The sequence below is a fragment of the Drosophila navojoa genome, chromosome X (genome assembly GCF_054131105.1).
Source record: "Drosophila navojoa isolate 15081-1374.11 chromosome X, UAZ_NAV_1.0, whole genome shotgun sequence".
Taxonomy (NCBI): domain Eukaryota; kingdom Metazoa; phylum Arthropoda; class Insecta; order Diptera; family Drosophilidae; genus Drosophila; species Drosophila navojoa.
Genome location: NC_142895.1, coordinates 10,819,689 through 10,839,128, shown reverse-complemented (window position 1 = coordinate 10,839,128; position 19,440 = coordinate 10,819,689). Strand labels below are relative to the sequence as shown.

At 40.6% G+C, this 19,440-nt stretch overlaps 1 protein-coding gene across 7 annotated transcripts in view; it reads right to left on the bottom strand.

Moving 5' to 3' along the window:
- mamo (maternal gene required for meiosis) overlaps window positions 1-19,440 on the bottom strand; it is a 163,748-nt gene that overhangs the window by 48,505 nt on the left and 95,803 nt on the right. For all 7 annotated transcript variants that reach the window (XM_089263416.1, XM_089263422.1, XM_089263417.1 and 4 more), the window contains 3 exons: window positions 3,600-3,791; window positions 1,671-3,530; window positions 288-416 (listed from right to left, as the gene is read on the bottom strand). In XM_089263416.1, the coding sequence (XP_089119542.1) occupies window positions 288-416; window positions 1,671-3,530; window positions 3,600-3,791 (2,181 nt within the window). The remainder of the gene's footprint in view (window positions 1-287; window positions 417-1,670; window positions 3,531-3,599; window positions 3,792-19,440) is intronic.

The following is a 19,440-nucleotide window of genomic DNA, read 5'->3' as shown; positions in this document are numbered from 1 at the left end:
AGAGAAAGAGAGAAAGAGAGAGAGTGTGTGAGAGAGTTTCTCGAGTCGAATTCGTTTATATATGTGTATATAGATTATTTTGTTTGAAGACCTATCGAAGCAGCAAAAGCATTCACTGAATGGACTTGGAACAGGTTAACGGATTATCAAATGTTCGGTGGGGGGGGGAGGAGGGGCACTTGGCACTGACTGTGGAGGGTTTTTGCTTTTTTTTTTTGGTTTTTTGAGGGAGTGTTGGGCGGACTTCGGGTATGGCTGGGAGTATTTGCTGGAGATTTGCGACTTACCGATTCGTGCGAGGCGCGATAATCCAAATCGCCGCCCAGTCCGCCGCCAGCTGATGCCGAACGCGGTTGCATGTGTCTACTGTGACTGCTGTTATCATCCTCACTGCAATCGATCTCTTTCTTGAGGCTCTGCAAGTGTTGAAGGATATGTTAGTAAAAAGTCTTACTAAGAGGGAGAGAGAGAGAGAGAGAGAGATGAAGGTGAAGGGAGAAGAAGAAATAGAGCGACTAGCTATGCATTAGATTTGATATTTTTCTATGTTAACTCAATGTTAATGTCTATAGAATAACAGACTATAGAATAACAGAAGCTTACACTTAACATTATTTCGTTCACATTTGGCTAAACTCAACAAATGAATAAAAATTAACTAAATACAGTAGAATCGGGTTAAAATGGCGCTCAAGGGTCTATCCTTATATCTGGAAGACCCATCCAACTTCGCTCGTCTAAGTTTGCCTAGCCGTACGGACGCTATAGGCAGAGTCACTATAACCGGATTCTACTGTAATTGATATCGAAAATTCTCCTAAGCGACTTTCAGGATTTCATCCAACGATTAAATGGCAAATCCCCTTGAATATATCACAAATCCGCCTGTTATCGATAACTTAAAAAGCTGCTGGAATATAGTTATCGACAAGATTATAAACCGTAACTAATCTAGTCTATGCATACGCCTCTATCCCTTCCTATCCTATTCTTCATTGAATATATCACAAATCCGCCTGTTATCGATAACTTCCTTAACTACTGGAACATAGTTATCGACAAGAATATCAGCCTTAACTAATCTAGTCTATGCATACTCCTCTTTCCCTTCCTATCCTATTCTTCATTGAATATATCACAAATCCGCCTGTTATCGATAACTTCCTTAACTACTGGAACATAGTTATCGACAAGAATATCAGCCTTAACTAATCTAATCTATGCATATGCATCTATCCCTTCCTAACCTATTCTTCATTGAATATATCACAAATCCACCTATCCATCGATAACTTCAAAAGCTGCTGGAATATAGTTATCGACAGGATTATAAACCGTAACTAATCTAGTCTATGCATATGCATCTATCCCTTCCTAACCTATTCTTCATTGAATATATCACAAATCCGCCTGTTATCGATAACGTCCTTAACTACTGGAACATAGTTATCGACAAGAATATCAGCCTTAACTAATCTAATCTATGCATATGCATCTATCCCTTCCTATCCTATGCCTCATTCTCCTTCTGCCCTCGTTTTCATATATACGCCGGAAATTTTCCGACTTTCCCTCACTGCCAAGCCCTGAAGCTTCAAGCGGACTGGCGTCATTCAAAGCCATAAGACTTGAGCGAATCTATGGTATATCGTTATCGATTAGAGACTTACCAATGGCACCGATTGCACTGGCAAGAGACCGGACACGTTGCCGGGATTCAATAGGCTGCTGGAGCGTCCGTCGGCAGCGGCGCTGCTGCCGTCGCGCGATGAACGCGACGAGGGGCGTCCGGATTGCGACATTGACAGACTTAGATCGGAGGCGACGGCATTGCCGCCGGCACCGCCACCGCCACCGCCACCGCCGCCTGGTGTGGAGCGAGCTGATTCCATGGCAGCGGCGGCGGCTGCTGCTGCGGCTGCTGCGGCGGCGGACGACGACGAGGGCATCGAGATTAGCGGTGATGGTATAACGGTTGAGCCCGTGGAGAGATCGACACCGCCGCTGCTCATCTTCATGTTGAGGCCCATCTCGTTGCTGCTGTTGTCCGCCTCGTCGTCGTCATCCAGATCCATCTCGTCGTCGTAGTCGTCGTCGATCACCTCCTTCTTCGGCTGCAGTTCGCCGTCAGCGCTGGGCGAGTGCAGCTGCGATTCATGCGCTGCTACGGCGGCCGCTGCGGCTGCTGCTACCGCTGCTGCTGCTGCGGCTGCCGTCGACGATGCTGGCTCATGCCGATCATCGTCCTCATCATCATAATCATCGTCGTCATCCTCATCGTTCGCGTTCTGTGCCCGCCGCGCGCTGTGATGCGCGATTCGTTGCGCAATGTCGCGCGCTGCGGCTGCCGCGGCTGCTGCTGCAGTCCGATGCACCACGATGACATGGTCATCCACATCGGTCATGTCGTGATCGTCCAGCTCGTCCTCATCGTCGTCATCGATGTCAACGGCCACGACGACACGGCTGCTCGGCTCCGGCGTGCCGCTTCCACGGCAATCGTTGCCGTTGCTGCCGCTGGGCGAGGCGATCGTTGAGGAGGAGCATGTGGCTTTCATTTGGTTGTTGCTGCTGCTGCTGTTGTTGTTGTTGTTGTTGCTGCTAGTGTTGGCGTTAGTGTTGGTGTTGTTGCTGCTGCTGTTGTTGTTGTTATTATTGTTATTGCTGCTGCTGCTGCTGTTGTTGTTGTTGTTATTGCTGCTGCTGCTGCTGTTATTATTGTTGTTGTTGCTGCTGCTGTTGTTGTTGTTGTTGTTGCTGTTGTTGTTGTGGCTGCTGCTCGTTGAGCTCTCTGGCGGCATGGCATGTGGCTCAGCGGACGCAGCTGTGACAGCGACGGCGGCGGGTCTTTGATAGAGATCTAGCGGCATTGATGCATCCTCCTCCTCCTCCTCCAGCTCCTCGAGCAGCTCATCGTCCTCCTCCTCCAGCAGCTCCTCCGCCTCATCATCGTCATCCTCGTCCTCATCCTCCAGCAGCTCAATGGCTGCCGTGCTGCTGCTCGCTGGCCGCTTGGGCGGCGGCGGCGTCGGACTGCAGCGTGCGCTTGCCTCACGTTTCGACGCCGTGGACGTCGCTGCTGACGCCTCAGCTGACGCTGACGTTGTTGTTGCTGCTGCTGCTGCTGCTGCTGCTGCTGCTGTTGTTGTTGCTGTTGCTGTGCTTGTTGCTGTTGTTGTCGCTGCTGTTGTCGTTTCTGTTGCTGCTGTTTTACTGCTGCCAGCAGCTGTTGTCGCTATATTATCCGCCGCTGCTGCTGCTGCTGATGTTGTTGTTGTCGTTGCAGCTGCTGTCACTGTTGCTGCTGCTGCTGCTGCTGCTGCTGCTGCTGCTGTCGTGGCTGTTGAAGAGCTGGGAGCTGACGCTGCTGACGCTGCTGCCGCCGCTGCTGCGTCCAGTGGACTGTCGGCCGCTTTGCTGGCGCCGGCGCTGCCGCCGCTGGCCTGCGAATGGGGACGCAGGCGATCCGGCTCCCGCTCGGGCTCCCGCAGCGTCGTATTCTGATTTGTCATCTCGGCTAGGCCCTTAACCTAAGAGAGCCAAAGAGAGTTCAGTTAGAGTCCGAAGCTTCGAAGCAAAGTCGCATTGCATCCACTTACCTTGAGTGATTCGGCTGTCTTGAGCAGCGCTGGCAACTGACAATATTGCACGTTCACCTCGCCCTTGTACATGAATTCAACTAGAGTTTGCAGCTCGGCAAAACGGACGTCCTTCAGTATCACAATTGGATGTGGATCGGAGTGCTGCAGAAACAGGCTCTGGAAATACGAGGAGCAGGCCGACAGCACCACCTGCAATGGATAAGCATGAAAGGCACTTGTCAAACTAACTGCATGTTAAGGTTCATGTTAAAGATTGATCAGTTCAAAGATCGATGAGAATCGATCTATATCTATATCTATATCTATCTGAGAGATCTAGACGATAGATAGTCTAGAATAGTCTGATACTAACGAACGAGAGGATACTATATCTATAGCTAGTCGATATTATATCTAGAGCATATCGATAGCGAGATCTATAGAGTCTATATCTAAATCTATAGAGACGAATCGTAACTAGATCGATAGCAGATCTATATTATTATAGAGATCGAAACTATATCTATATGCTATATCTATATCTATATCTAACTTAATATCATATCTTATCTATCTATACGAATCTATATCTAGATCTATATCTATATCTATATCTATATCTATATCTATATCTATATCTATATCTATATCTATATCTATATCTATATCTATATCTATATCTATATCTATATCTATATCTATATCTATATCTATATCTAATCTATATCTATATCTATCTAATATCAACATCTATGTATATCTCTACCATAACTAACTAAATTTATGCTTCATCCATGAAATTTCTATTAAATAATTGAAATTCGCAACGAACATTTATTGAAATTTATGAAATTGGAGTTCATAAACTTGAAAATGCGAATGAATTGAAAGCAAACGCTTAAATGATGCTTCGAGCTGGAGCGCTAATCGATAAAATATATCGATTGACCATTAGAAAGCAACGTAAGCAAGAGAGCAGCAGAGACGTACGTAAAGAAAGAGAGAGGTAAAAGTAGAGGCAGAGGCAGAGGCAGACGTAGAGGTAGAGGCAGAGGTAGAGGCGAGGTGCGCTGCATTTATTAGATTTACGATCAGCGTGGGGCATCGGCTTCACTTTGAAGATGTTGCACAGCAACTCTGGCAACTGTGGCAACTGTTGCAAGTGGTCAACTCGCTGGCGAATGCTGCGGGCGTCAAGGCGTGAACACGCCACGAATGACAATGCGCTGCCAGCGCAACTGGAATGGGAGCAACAACAACAACATCAGCAACAACAGCAGCAACAATTGCAGCAGCAACTGTTGTTGCTGGCCGCATATCTGTCGATTTTTATGTGCGCTTGCACGCCTTGGGGTATGCAATGCACTGCCAGGTGAGTGTGAAAAGAGAGAGAGAGAGAGAGAGAGAGAGAGCGGGAGGGAGATGGCAACATGTTGTAAATTTTCATGGCTTGGCAAATTGAAAAGGCGTCGGCCTGGCATTTCGCATCTACGCGATTCGGGCCGACTGCCTAATGAGCTTTTGGCTATTGGCCACGTTTCGGGCCCGGCCCAGCCTGGCCTGGCTCGGAACTGCATCCAGTCTTTGGCTGTCACGCGCCCCGTTTGCACTAGAATTTATTTAAAAAAATGCAATCGGCGCGCTCACGCCCCCAAACGCAAAAGGCCGCAACCAAAATGAGCGCTAATAAATTCACGCGCATATTAGTGGACCCGTTTGGCTCGATATACATACATATATACTAAGTATATGTATATACTATACAGTATAGGAGAAGCAGCCGCAGCAGCAGCAGCAGCAGAGTCTGCGCGTCTGGCATTAAGAAAATCGAATTTCCTGATTACAACAGCCAACAACAGCAGCAACAGTTGCAGGAGAAGCAGCAGCAGGAGCAGGAGCAGAAGGCGGCACTGTCCAGGCGTCGCAAATTGCCAACACTTTTAATTGAACGCCGCTGCCGACGTCGCTGCTGGCGTCGCTGTCCCCATGCTGCTGCTGCTGCTGCTGCTGCTGCTGTTATTATTAACATTGCGGGCATAACGCCCCCAAAGCTAATGAACGCCAAAGGCTTTGATTTCTAACGCCAGGCGCAGTTAGAAAATGTTGCATGTAATTTGCAGCCAAATAGTCAACAACATAAATTGCCATAGATTAAAGCACGCAGCAGCAGCAGCAGCAGCAGCCAGGTGCGAGCGAGAGAGCGGGGGGAAGAGCGAGGTACGACGATCCTCTCGTATTGAGATTGCGTGCTCGATTGTGGGCGTTGCCACACTTTCCCATTGCGGTCCATATAAATCGTCAACAAATTTAAATGAAATTACAAAAGGCAGCCAACGCCTCGGAGCAGCACGTTCGAGCCAGCCAAATGAACTGGAACTGCAACTGGTTCAGGAACTACAACCAAAACAGCTACTACTGCCAAGGCCATAAATCAATGTGGCCAACAGCAGCAGCGGCAGCAGCAGCAGCAGCAACTGTTTCAAGGGCAGCGCCGCCAATTAGCCAAAGCAATGCGCCAGGCCAATCAATGAGAATCTATATGTATGTATATGTGTATATCTGTATATACAACTGATAAATACGTGTATATGTGATATCAGTAGTATATAGTATAGTAAAAGAGAATAGGAGTTAGTAGTAGCAAATGTCTACAAAAAAGAGTAGTAGTTAAGTGACTAAGTAGAAGGAAGCAGAAGAGCGTAGTATAACGAAGTTTAAGCATTTAGTAGTATCTTATAGAAAAGAGTAGTAAGTAATAACAATGGTAGTAGTAAATAATAGCAGAGAGGAATTGACAGTACTAAATATGTGTATGTTTAGACTAAATAGTAGTAGCAAGTAAAAGTAGTAGGATATGTAGTGTAGTGCACTAGAAGACTATAGTAAATAGTAGTAACATTTAGTATTAGAGACTAAAGGGCAATAGGAAATAGTAGTAGCATTTAGTATTATACAATAGAAGTGAATGAGAGATAGTAGTAGCATTTAGTATTAGGAGCAGAGGGCAATAGCAAATAGTAGTATCATATAGTATTTGATACCAGAGGACTATAGAACATAGTATTAGCATTTAGTATTATAAAGTAAAAGTGAATGAGAAATATTAGCAGAATTTAGTATTAGAGACCAGAGGGCAATAGGAAATAGTAGTAGCATTTAGTATTATAAAGTAGAAGTGAATGAGAAATAGTAGCAGAACTTAGTATTAGAGACCAGAGGGCAATAGAAAATAGTAGTAGCATTTAGTATTTTAAAATAGAAGTGAATGAGAAATAGTAGTAGCATTTAGTATTACACACTAATCGAGTAGCTGTAGTTTACGGCAAAAAGTAGCTTATAACAAATAGTAGTAGATATTGATAGTTTGAAAAATAGTGTAGTGCATAATTGCAAATAGTAGTAAATAGTAGTGGCTACTGCTTTCACTTTTCCCTCTCTTTGGCACTATGGACTAGAAGAGATTTCAAAATAGTAGTAGCATTTAGTATTATATAGTCAAAGCGTAGGTGATAGCTACAAATAGTAGTAGTAGATATTGGTAGTTTGTAAAACACTAAGGATATATGGTAGTTTATGGCAAATAGTAGTAGATGCTGGCATTTTGTTAAAGTATCTCGCTCACAGTTGCAAATAGTAGTAAATAGTTGTGGCTACTACTATTACTATACTCTCTTGCCTTTTATCAGTATTAAATCAATTAGTAGTAGCATGTAAAAATAGTAGTAGAATTTTAGAGTTTGAGCAATTCGTATCGAATGATCAGACTTACGAGCATAGAACCATGTTTATAGCAAAGTCACGCAGCTGCAAAATCAATAAAACCAACTATGCCATAATCTGTGCCATAATTTCTGCTATAATTATGGCAGGAGAATTCGCTAGAGTAGAACCGGACCCAATGCAAATTACAGAAATTTGCGCACATTACGAGAGTGCGGGAGAAACGAAAGGGAAACCGAATACAAGAATATAAACAAAATATGATAATAATAATAATAATAGTAATAATAATAATAATAATAGTAATAATAATGATAATGCCAATAATAATAGCGAGCGAGCCGAGGGGAAATATGAAATTGAAGGTAATCACAATCTTTTGGCACAGCCGCAAATTGTGCGGATTAGCCCCGAGCGATTGAGGGGGCGTGGGCGGCCAGGGGAGTCGGGCGCCGTCGATGTGGGCGTGGCACAAGGTGGGTGCAGCGATGCAGCAGTAGCGCAGCAAACTGTTGCAGCTGCAGCTTACATTATATTAAGACATAAAAGCAGAGAGCGAGTGAGAGAGAGAGAGAGAGAGAGGGAAAGGGAGGGAGAGGGAGGGCCAGAGGCAGAGACAGCGTTGCACTTGGCAGCGCTGCATGTTGCAAGTTGCACGTTGCAAGTTGCCTTTGTGCAAATGGCAAAGCAACAACAACAACAACAACAACAATGAGATGGGCACTGCCAGCGGCAAATGTTAAATTCCAACAACAACAGCAACAGCAACTCAGGTAAATCTAGGCACCTTTACACACATACATATACATATACTCATACATATACATACACATACATACATATACATATAAAGCGCGCAGGCGATATGCTAACATTATAATTTGCATATTTCGCCGCAGTGTTTTTGGCGACCCAACTCAGCGCTGATGGGTGGTCAAGCAGCAACAGCAACAACAACAACAATAAGCAGAACAACAATCAGGGAGTGGCCTTAATAGAAATGTTAACCTTTTGCAACAGCGCCGCAGCGTGAGTCTGTTTTCGTATATACTCTAAATATAGTATAATAGTACAGTATATATACTAAATGAAATACTGTATGTGTAGTATATACTATAAGTCGGTCTTAGTATGTACTCTATATATAATATAGCAAAGTATAATATACTAGATAAAATACTGCAAGTATGGTATATACTATAAGTCTATTTTAGTATATACTCTATATATAGAATAGTACAATATATGTATATACTAGATAAAATACTGTATGTGTAGTATATACTATAAGTCTATTTTAGTATATACTCTAAATATAGTATTATAGTACAGTATATATACTAGATGAAATACTTTATGTATAGTATATACCATAAGTCTGCTTTAGTATATATACTAGATAAAATACTGTATGTGTAGTATATACTATAAGTCTATTTTAGTATATACTCTAAATATAGTATTATAGTACAGTATATATACTAGATAAAATACTGTATGTATAGTATATACCATAAGTCTGCTTTAGTATATACTCTATATTTAGTATATTAGAGTATATATACTAGATAAAATACTGTATGTGTGGTATATACTGTAAGTCTATTTTAGTATATACTCTATATATAGTATAGTAAAGTATAATATACTAGATAAAATACTGCATGTATAGTATATACTGTAAGTCTATTTTAGTATATACTCTATATATAGAATAGTAAAGTATATATTCTAGATAAAGTACTGCATCTATAGTAAATATGCTATAGAATGAAGCATATATGTACATACATATATGATATACATAAATACTATATATAGTATATAGTATAATATTTGTAGGTGTAGATATTATCGTAAATATATTATAGACAGAGTCGTATATAGAATAAAGTATACATATATATATAGACAATATACTTGATAGATTTATATAGATACATATATACTAACTAAAATACCTCAGCATTCGCCCTATCCATATATACATATGTAAATATAGTACATACACATATAGTTTTAGGTCCGAGTCTATTATAGAACATCTATATATGTATAAACATATCTATATCTATAGCACTTATGAGACACATCTATTGTCATCTTATTATTTATAGATTTTCTTCTATATATGAATCTGAGTAGAGTTCAAGAGCAATAAAAATAAACAGATTCCATTCCATATTATAGCATATTTATGCCTCTTATATAGACTTATCTTCAGCATGAAACAACAAATTAGAAGAGAGAGTAAGAAATTCACTTGGAAGATATTATTATAAATTAGTAAATACATGCATGTATACACACATACATACATACATATATTATATGAATAGTAAATGATTTCTAAGCGAAAATACTAGAATTTCTAAACAGCTCCCTTCCCTTAATATATTCGACTTATTTTGATATTCTTCAATGGAAAGGCAACCTCTTCAGTTGCATCAAGTTTTGTAACTGTAATTAATAATCTCTCGAATTAGAACTAGAACTAGCAACTGAATCGCATTTGATCTACTCAGAATGTCAATTAAGATCCAAAGAATTTTATTTAAAAATAGAAAACAATATACATATAAAAATATCATTTAAGAGAAAGAATTACAAAAAAAAAATTAACTATTAATATTTGACAAGCAAAATAAATGCACAAAATTTAAATTTGTATAAATCAAAACCATAATAATTTTTACGTTTTTTTATTATTTAAAATAAGTTTTTATTATTTTCGAACTATGCCAATTTAACAGAAAAAAAAAAACAAATTCTAAGGAAAAAAAAAAAACAAAAGCTTTTTGCAGTTAACTTTTTCTGGCCTTTGATGCTGATTAATGGCCGAAATGGAGAAGTTTGGCAGGCAAAACGAGAAAAAGATGAAATAATATAAAATAAAATATGTATAAGAAACAGCAGCAAGAACAACAACAACAACAACAGCAACGAAAAGTGCAGAAAAAAGGCCAAACAAAAATATGGCATTTCTAATTTAACAACTGCGCTTCAAATAAAAATTGCGTTTTTTGCCGACTGCTGCTATTTAATTATTTTCTTAGAGCTCATTTCAGAGGCGGCGGCACTGCGACTGCGACTGCGACTGCGACTGCGATGGCAACGGCGATGGCAACGGCAACGGCGACAGAGTGCGGTCAGCAAACACACATCACATGTTGACCTTGATATTCGCATTCGCAGCGGAACCAACTTTGTGTGCAAGCGTCTGTGTGCCTATGTATGCGTGCGTGTCTGTCTCACTCTATGTGTGTGCGTGTGTGTGCCTGTGCGAAGCGGCGTGCAAAGCATTAAGCAAAAGCAGCGTCAGCGTCAGCCAGCGCACGCAACGCAGCAGCTGAGAGCTTTAACGCCGTTTGTCGTTAGTGTAGCGTGCGAAACGACAGCGGCAGCGCAGCCAGGGCGGCGGCAGCGGCGGCGGCGGCAGCGTGAAGGAGGAGATGGCAAAAGGCAAGGGCGCAGCGCGTTTGTAAAACTTGCGAGTGCGCGGGTGTGTATGAGTGCATATATGTGTATGGGCATCTGTATGTGTATGTGTGTGAGTGCGACTGCCTTTGTCTATGTGCGCACAAAATGTGAATTGCAAAAACGCAGGAAAAAATAAATAAATAAAATTAAAAATTATCTCATCAAATGTGGCAAATGTTTATTTTAAGTATATTTATTCTATGTGTGTGTGTATTTGTATATGGGATTTTGTTTTGGGTGCGTTAATTTCTGTATACTTTAGAGTTGATTATGGCCATTATGATTAAGTTAATTAGCCAAATGCAACCAAAGGCAACCACAAATCATAAATAAATGAATTCCATTTGCGAGCCATCAAACACATCTTGAAACGCCTTCATTTCATGTTCGTCTCCCTGTCGCCCTCGCCCTCCCTCTATTCCACTCCCGCTACCGCTACCGCTCTCGCTCTCGCTCACTCTTTTCTGTTGACTGATTGCACGAAGCCGGACGAGTTGCGCTAATGCGGCGATGACCTTGGAATTAGAGTCCAAGCAAAATTAGTGTGGCAAAAAAAAAAAAAAAAAAACACCAAATATAAAGAAAACAAAAAAACAAAAAGAACAGCAACAAATAAGAAGCGAGACCAGAGCTAAAGCCAAAACTCGGCAAAGTGAGAAAACACAGCTACAAAATCTATGCTTAAGAAAGAAGTCTCCAAAGAGCGAGTATACAAATTGTAGACGTGCATGTGTCTGTGTGTGTATGATTTATGACACGAATATATGTAAATATATACAAACCAGAGTGTGCACACACACAAACACAGTCACATACATACATACATATGCATATAGTGCTTTTCGCATACTCTGGTGATCGATGCTTTTTGCACTTTATCGTTAAATGCAAACATACATACATATGTACATACGTACAAATGCCTGTATGTATGTATGTATGCTTGCATGTGTATCAATCAGTTCGTGTTTCAAGTTCGTTTTCAGCTGCCATTCCCATTCACATGTCGCACACGCACACACACACACACACATACATACACACAAATGAGCACACGCATTGAATCAGCTGTTTTGCGCGTCGCACGCATTTTTGTCGTCTCACGCACATTTTTCGAGTTCCAGACACAGACGCGCCCCCAAAAATACAAGAAATTAAAGCAACAACAGCAAAACATGCGTAGAGGCAGCGACGCAATGACGTCACGTCAAACAAGTTCGTGTGAGAGTGCGCGTTCGCACGTTTTGCATGCCACAGACATAGAGAGAGAGAGAGAGAGACCGCACAGCAACAGTCAAACGGTTAACGCTGACGTCGGTATTGCTGTCGCGGTTGTCTGCCCACTTGTTGCCGACGAAATGACGCACAAAACGCATAAGCCAAATGTGTGTACATACATATACACACGCATACATATACGTATGTATGTTTGTATGTAGTTGCTGCTGTTGCTGCTATCGTGCGTGTGTGCTGTGTGTGTATACGCTTTGTGTGATTGAACGAGTTTTATATTTATACAAACGCACACACACGCATGTACACATACGCGTGCACAGTATGTACATACATATGCATGCTTGTATGCATAAACAGCATTGACATTGAACTTGAACTTGAATATTGCGTTACGTTAAGTTGCGTTGCCTCGCGTTGCGTTGCGTTGCGTTGCGTTCGCTGCGTTGCTTTACGCACCATTCGCTGCTTGTGGTTTTTTGCCGTTGTTGCTGTTGCGGCTGCTTATCAACGTGTGCCGTTATCTGATGATAAAACGCGTTGAGCGATAGGTGGCAAGAGAGAAAGGCTGCATGCATTTGCGAATAGTGCGAAGAGTGCAGAGCACACGACTCTGAGCCTTCCGTCAAGGTCGCAATGCAAATTTATGCGCACATGCGAGAGATTTATTTATGCGACGCCTGCGCTGCATTGTTTACAATTCGTAATTAATTTATGGCTGCGGCCACAACTGCGGCTGCGGCTGCGGCTGCGGCTGCGGCAGCGACAGCGGCAGCTGTGACAGCTAATTGCAGGTAGTCGACGCGAACGCCAGCGGCGCCACACAATAGCGTCTAAATAATATCCGCCCAATGGTCAGCAAACAGAACAGAGTGAAAAAAAAACTGAAATGAAAATAAACAGCGGAGACTTTGCCAATGCTAAATTGCTGCAGCGGGGCAGCAGAGCAGCGGGCAGCAGGCAGCGCTGCACGCACAAAAGACGCGCCGGAAAGTCGCTCAAATCGCTCGACGTCTGTCTGTGCGCTTTGTCCGCTCTCCCATTGTCATTGTCTAACAACAATTGCGTGTTGTGTCTGTGGTCAGCAGCAGCAGCAGCAGCAGCAGCAGTAGCAGCAGCAGCGGCAGTAAAAGCTTTTGTGGTCATCCATTTGGTAGCCGGAAGCTCGCAAGACGGCCAGCGACTGCGATAGCGACAGCGACGCGTCGCAGCAGCAGGACAAAACATTGGCAGTGAGACAATCGCAGCACTTGACCCGCCGAAATACCACACACACACACACACATACGCACACGCACACAAATGTGTTTAGGGAGGCTGCTTCAAGGTCAGCAACAGGCGATTATCCCACGCTAAGCAAAGGGACAGCAATAGCTCTTCCTCTTGTCGCTGTCCACCAAAGAATAATTGCAAAAAAAACCAAAAACAAAAAAAACGGCCAGAAAAAGGAACCAAAGCGAAAGCAAAAGCAAAAGCTCATGAATGGAGTGCGCCATGGGTGCGAGGGAGATGGCTAGTGCTTGAGTCGTGCTGATATTGATTTGTGTTGTTGTTGCTGTTAACAATTTGTTGCAAATTGTAAAATGTTGCCAGCAACATAATTTAATTGACGCCGTCATGGGCACGGCTGCAGCAGCAGCAGCCACAACAACAACAACAACAACAACAACAACATGCGATCAAATCTCATGTAGTCGTTACATTTTGGGCAACGCGATTTGCAAGCGAAACCGGAAAGAGAACGTTTACCGTTACCGTTAACCGCCTGCATGCGAAGGAGTGCAAGCGCAGCCAAGCACCGTGGGCAGCGCAGCAAAGAAAATGAACGAAAAAAAAACAAAACAAAACAACAAAAAGCGAAATGAGACACAAAATTGGCGAAATGGCACTGGGTAAACGAAAGCAAATGGGAAAATAAATATGCGTACATATGTATGGATGTATGTATGTAAATGCATACGGTTAAATATGATAGAAATGGATATTTATGGCTGGTATATAGGAAGGTATATACATATATATGTATATACTATGTACATATGTATGAATGTATTCCTATATATACATATGTATATACAGATGTATGTACGCATATGTATTTTTATACATGTGCATATGTATGTATGCATATTTATTTACATACATACATACATATGTACATATATGAAAGTTTACTAGATATTCGACAGGAATAATTCTTGTTATCGCCCCTCTCTCGCTATCTCTCTCTCTCTCTCTCTCTCTCTCTCTCTCTCTCTCTCTCTCTGTCTCTCTCTCTCTCTCTCTCCCTCTCTCTCTCTCTCTCTCTCTCTCTCTCTCTCTCTCTCTCTCTGTGTCTCTCTCTCTCTCTGTCCCTCTCTCTCTTTCTCTACTGTTCTTTCTCTAACATCTCCTCAAAATAATCGATATCAAATATCTTGAAAATCGCATAGAGAGCCATTGACTGCGCCATTCACACTGCAGTTAAATTCGAGCCACTCTAAAGCTGTGATATATTTGTATATCTATATATGGATATATGTATATGTATGTATGCATGCATGAATATTTGTTAATCTTTGAAAAATAATTACAAACACATTTTGCACAAAGGAAAACAGAAAAAGAGAGAGAGAGAGAGAGAGAGAAAACAGAAACATTTAAGCTAGCGTTTTAAAACGCGCCAACGCATGCGCGCGTTTATATTCAGTTCCTGTTGCTGACGTCACAACATGTTGTTGTTGTTGCTGTTGCTGCTTCTGGTGTTGCTGCTGTTGTTGTTGTTCTTGTTGTTGCTGCTGTTGCCGGGCCACGCAGCTCGTGTCGCCGCTGACCTTCAGACTGGGTTTTTAATTTTGTTGCGCTGCCCGGCTGCGTATTTGCCTGTATTGTTGTTGTTGTTGTTGTTGTTGTTGCCAGCTAGTTGCGATCATTGTTAGAATTATGCCCGGCTTGGCATGGAGACCCGGCTTCGTATGGCCGCTCACCAACTTTGCATCGCTTGTGCAACAATTACTAATTATATACTATACACACACACACACACACACACACACACACATGCATATTAACTAATGCCAGCTGGCGCTGACTGGCGCTGCTTGCTTAAATGAGATACGGCTATCTCTCTATGCGCGTTTTGTATCGCAGTTTTTAACGCTCCCCTCGCTGAGTGCGTTTGCCGCTATATACATACATATATATGTGTGTGTGTGCACACAATCACACACATATATATATAAATTTATAATTTTTTTTCTATATATATATTTTTAGTTTTTATTGTGCTCAAATATAAAGAAAAGATATAAATCTGTTGAAAATGCGCATAATTATAGCAGCAGCAGCAACAACAACAACAACAGCAGCAGCAACAACAACAGCAGCAACAACACCTGGCCGTAGACCTGAGCTTTCAGCCTCTACAATCGGTCGTGACAAGAAAAGTTGTTAATTTTAATTATACATTTTTTTTCCTTCTCTAGTTGAATTTTTTTTTTTGCAATTTTTTTTTTTTTGTTGCTTTAAACAAATTTTTTTCTGTTGCATTTGTTGGCAATTAAATAAAAAAATATATAAAGAATTATAAATAATTTATATTTAGATATTTATATCATATACGTTTCTATATATATACATACATATACATATATATATTTACAAACAAGTGTCTAAAAATGTGGGAAATATTTAAAGATATTATCTCTAGAAACTCTTTCAACCCCTCAACCCTTAAGTCTCTAATAATGCTGTTGTTAGTCTACAAGCTCTCCAGACAACTAACAAGTCTCCAAAATCCGCAGCTTCTAATAAATCCATTAGCTCTACAAACAAATTACTCTAAATAACTCTACAAATGCTACCCAAACTCTGTAAACTCTGCAAACTCTCCAACTCTCAACGAACTCTCCAATTCTTATCAAACTCTACGCACTCAGTTCGATATGCTACTCTACAAACTCTCCAAAACTTTAGTAAGTATCCAGACATCACCGCCTCTACGAGCATCTTAAACTCTACAAACTCTCCAAGTCTAACAAATTCTATGAACTCTGTTTGATATCTAACTCTACAAACTTCACAATCTCTACAATCTCTAGCCCATTAGCACAGCTGCATTTTCACTAATTTTTATTCATTTATATAGATTTATATGGATTTATTTATCCATTAATATTATCATAAATTAAAAACGCATTCTTTTCAGCATTTCCGAAATCCAAAAATAAAACTTCAATAGGAAAAAACAAAATATGTTAATTGACTTGCGGCCAAATGCCAAAACGAGTCAAAACGCAAATAACTCAAAGGAAAAAAAAAAATCAAAATAAGTAAATAAAAATAAAAAAAAAAAAAAATAAAAAACGCAACGAATTGCGAGTGTGTTGTAAATTAACAATTATTGGTTATTAACATGACAATTTTATACCATTTTAATGCATACTCCAGCGACAGCAACAACTGCAAACAGCAACAACAGCAACAGCAACAACAGCAACAACAACAAAATGTCGGCAAGTCGCATTTGAAGGCATTTAATTGAATGCGTGAATTGCTTTTGTTGATTGCAGTCAGCCGTCATCGTTAGATTCCAGTTCTTGTTGCTGCAGTTGTTGCTGCAGTTGTTGTAGTTGTTGTTGCTTGTTGCTGCTGCTGTTGTTGTTGCTAGCCGTAGGTTGCATAGTTGGCCGCGTGAAAACGTGACGTTTGAGCGCTGCACAGATTAACAGAGATTCGAATGTAAAGAAAACTCGCAACAACAGCAACAACAGCAACAGCAACAACAGCAACAACTACAGAGCTGCGCACACAGCGAACGTTTTGAATATTTTTGTATAATTTTCCAATTTAAATTAACCGTGTTGTTGTTGCTGTTGTCGATTATTTTCCCAGGCCGAAAAAAAACAAAAACAAAAAAAAAAAAAGATTGCCGGCAGCAATATGCGTTATTTGTGTTGCTGTTGCTGTTGCTGTTGCCGTGGAATGCATTGATATGCAATTGTTGTTGTTGTTATTGCTGTTGTTGTTGCTTTTTGTTTTCCTGTTGTTTCTGCTGTGCATTGCCATTGTTTTATTGTAATCGCTAGAAATTGTAAGCAATAGTACAGCGTGTTGCTGTTGTCGCTGTCGTTGCTGTTGTTGCTGCTGTCGCCGCTTGCGGTGCCTGGCATAATATGGTAATATAATCAATTGATTGCTAATTGATAATTATGGCAGCGAGTTGAGTAATGCATCGCCTAATCAAATCGTGTAATCAACAAATTTTTTTTGCAGCCGGACCAAAGACTGAACGAAAATGGAAAATGAAATATTGCAAGTTTTTCGTTTTCCTATTTTTTGTAAACGTAACAACAGCTGTTGTCAATGTCTCATATTAAAATATTTCATTATAGCAAGCAATGCTCATTGGACTGCTATAATTATTACTGCTATAATTATTATGATCAAAATTCGATATTAATATTGATGTCAACTATCTCTTGAATACACTTTTCTTCTGCTTCTAACGACATTCTAGTCAATCATCGATAACATTTTAGCCAATCATCGATAGTTAACTAGACTGCTATACCCTCTAAATCCTATTGACCTGCTATAGTGATTTATTAACCATTAGCTTAGCTTGGGACTTGAAGCTTGAATCATATACTTAAGCCTTTCGCGTATTAATCTGCGTTTGCATGGCTTGCTGTTCGATATGTTATCGATAACATTATTGCTGTTAAGCATATTCCTATAGGGAATTAACTAGCAGTACGTTTAGCTTGGAGCTTAAACATTTAGTACTATCAATCAACTTGGCTTTTTATTTTCATTTGCATACCTTGCTGTTCGATATGTTATCGATAACAATATAGCTGAACATTGTCAGTTAACCATATTGGGATTTGGATCAATGTCAATAAACCTGGCTTAGCCACATTAATTTCTTTTGCATACCTTGCTGCTCGATATGTTATCGATAACATTATGACTGTTTGCCATATTGCTATTGTGAATTAACTGGCAATACGTTTGGAACTTAATACTTTAATATTGTCATCAGCTTAGTTTACCCACACCATTTGCATTTGCTTGTCTTGCTGTTCGATATGTTATCGATAACATTATAACTGAACATTGTTGTTTAGTTATAGTGTTATACCCCCCTACAGTCCCATGGGCTGCCAATCAGCCTTAGCAACATCAACAACACGGCACTACACACTCCTTGCTGTTCGATATGTTATCGATTATGGCTCAGATCGATATTGTTTTCAAGACTCTTGTTAGTGAGTCACCACGGCTCGTTGGCTTGGCTTGGCCTGCGTTGCCGGCTGTCGATCGTTGACCATTTATCATTTATCAAATTATAATTGATCTACATATAGAATATACGGATATATCATATATCTATCTGCATTGCCTTTGGCCTGTCCGGCTGCATTAGTGATGGCAAATGTTGAACGCGGCGCATGCGCAACTTTCGCATATTGCGCATACGCAACGTGACCGCCCACATAACTGTATTTAGTTGTTGTTGTTGCTCCACATTATCACGTTGCTTGATAATTATAATGAGCACGTTGCCTTTCGATTGTTGCAGTTCTTGTTGTTGTTGTTGTTGCGGTTGCAATTTGTTCGACTTGTTAACATCCAAATTGCAATTAACTGCATTTTGTGTTTGTTGTTGTTGTGGTTGCTGTTGCCGTTGTTGTTGTTACCTTCTTTGGTTGTAAATTCATATTTTGTGTGGTTGAACCATATTTTCGCTTTATAATTATGCAAATGCATTTTAGGGTGCGGTTGCTGCCGGCCAAAACTATGTTGCTTAAATGAGTTTGGATCGTGAACTATATGAGTCTAATTGGAGAGTTGGAAAAACGTTAATTTGTAATGGATGTGGATAACAACAAGCCGATAAGTGTATAAACGGTATCTTGATCTAAATATATGTATAAGCATATGCATACTCTGATAATTATTCACGTTTATGCTGTGGGATGAGAATTTACGAGCAGCTGCTCAAAGTAGAGCTTTAGAGGTATGATGGAGATTTAGTTAATATAGTCTTAGTAGAAGTACTAACACTAGCATTAGAAGTAGCCCTAGCAATATCTTTATCACTCTCAGTGACACTCTCCTTGTCATTGGCTCTAACATTGGCATTAGCATTAGAAACACCTCTAGCAATATCTTAATCATTCTTATTGACATTTTCATGGTCATTGTCAAATAGCATTATCATTGAAATTAACTTTGGCAATATTTCGATAATTCTCATTGTCGTTATCATTAGCATTATCAATTAGCAATAGAATTATCATTACCCTTAGATATATCTTCATTTTCATTAAAATTCTCGCTTTCATTATCATTGCCATTCTCATTGTCATTATCATTAGCATTGTCATGGACATTAGCATTAGAAGTATCTTTAGCAATATCTCTATCATTCTCATTGTCA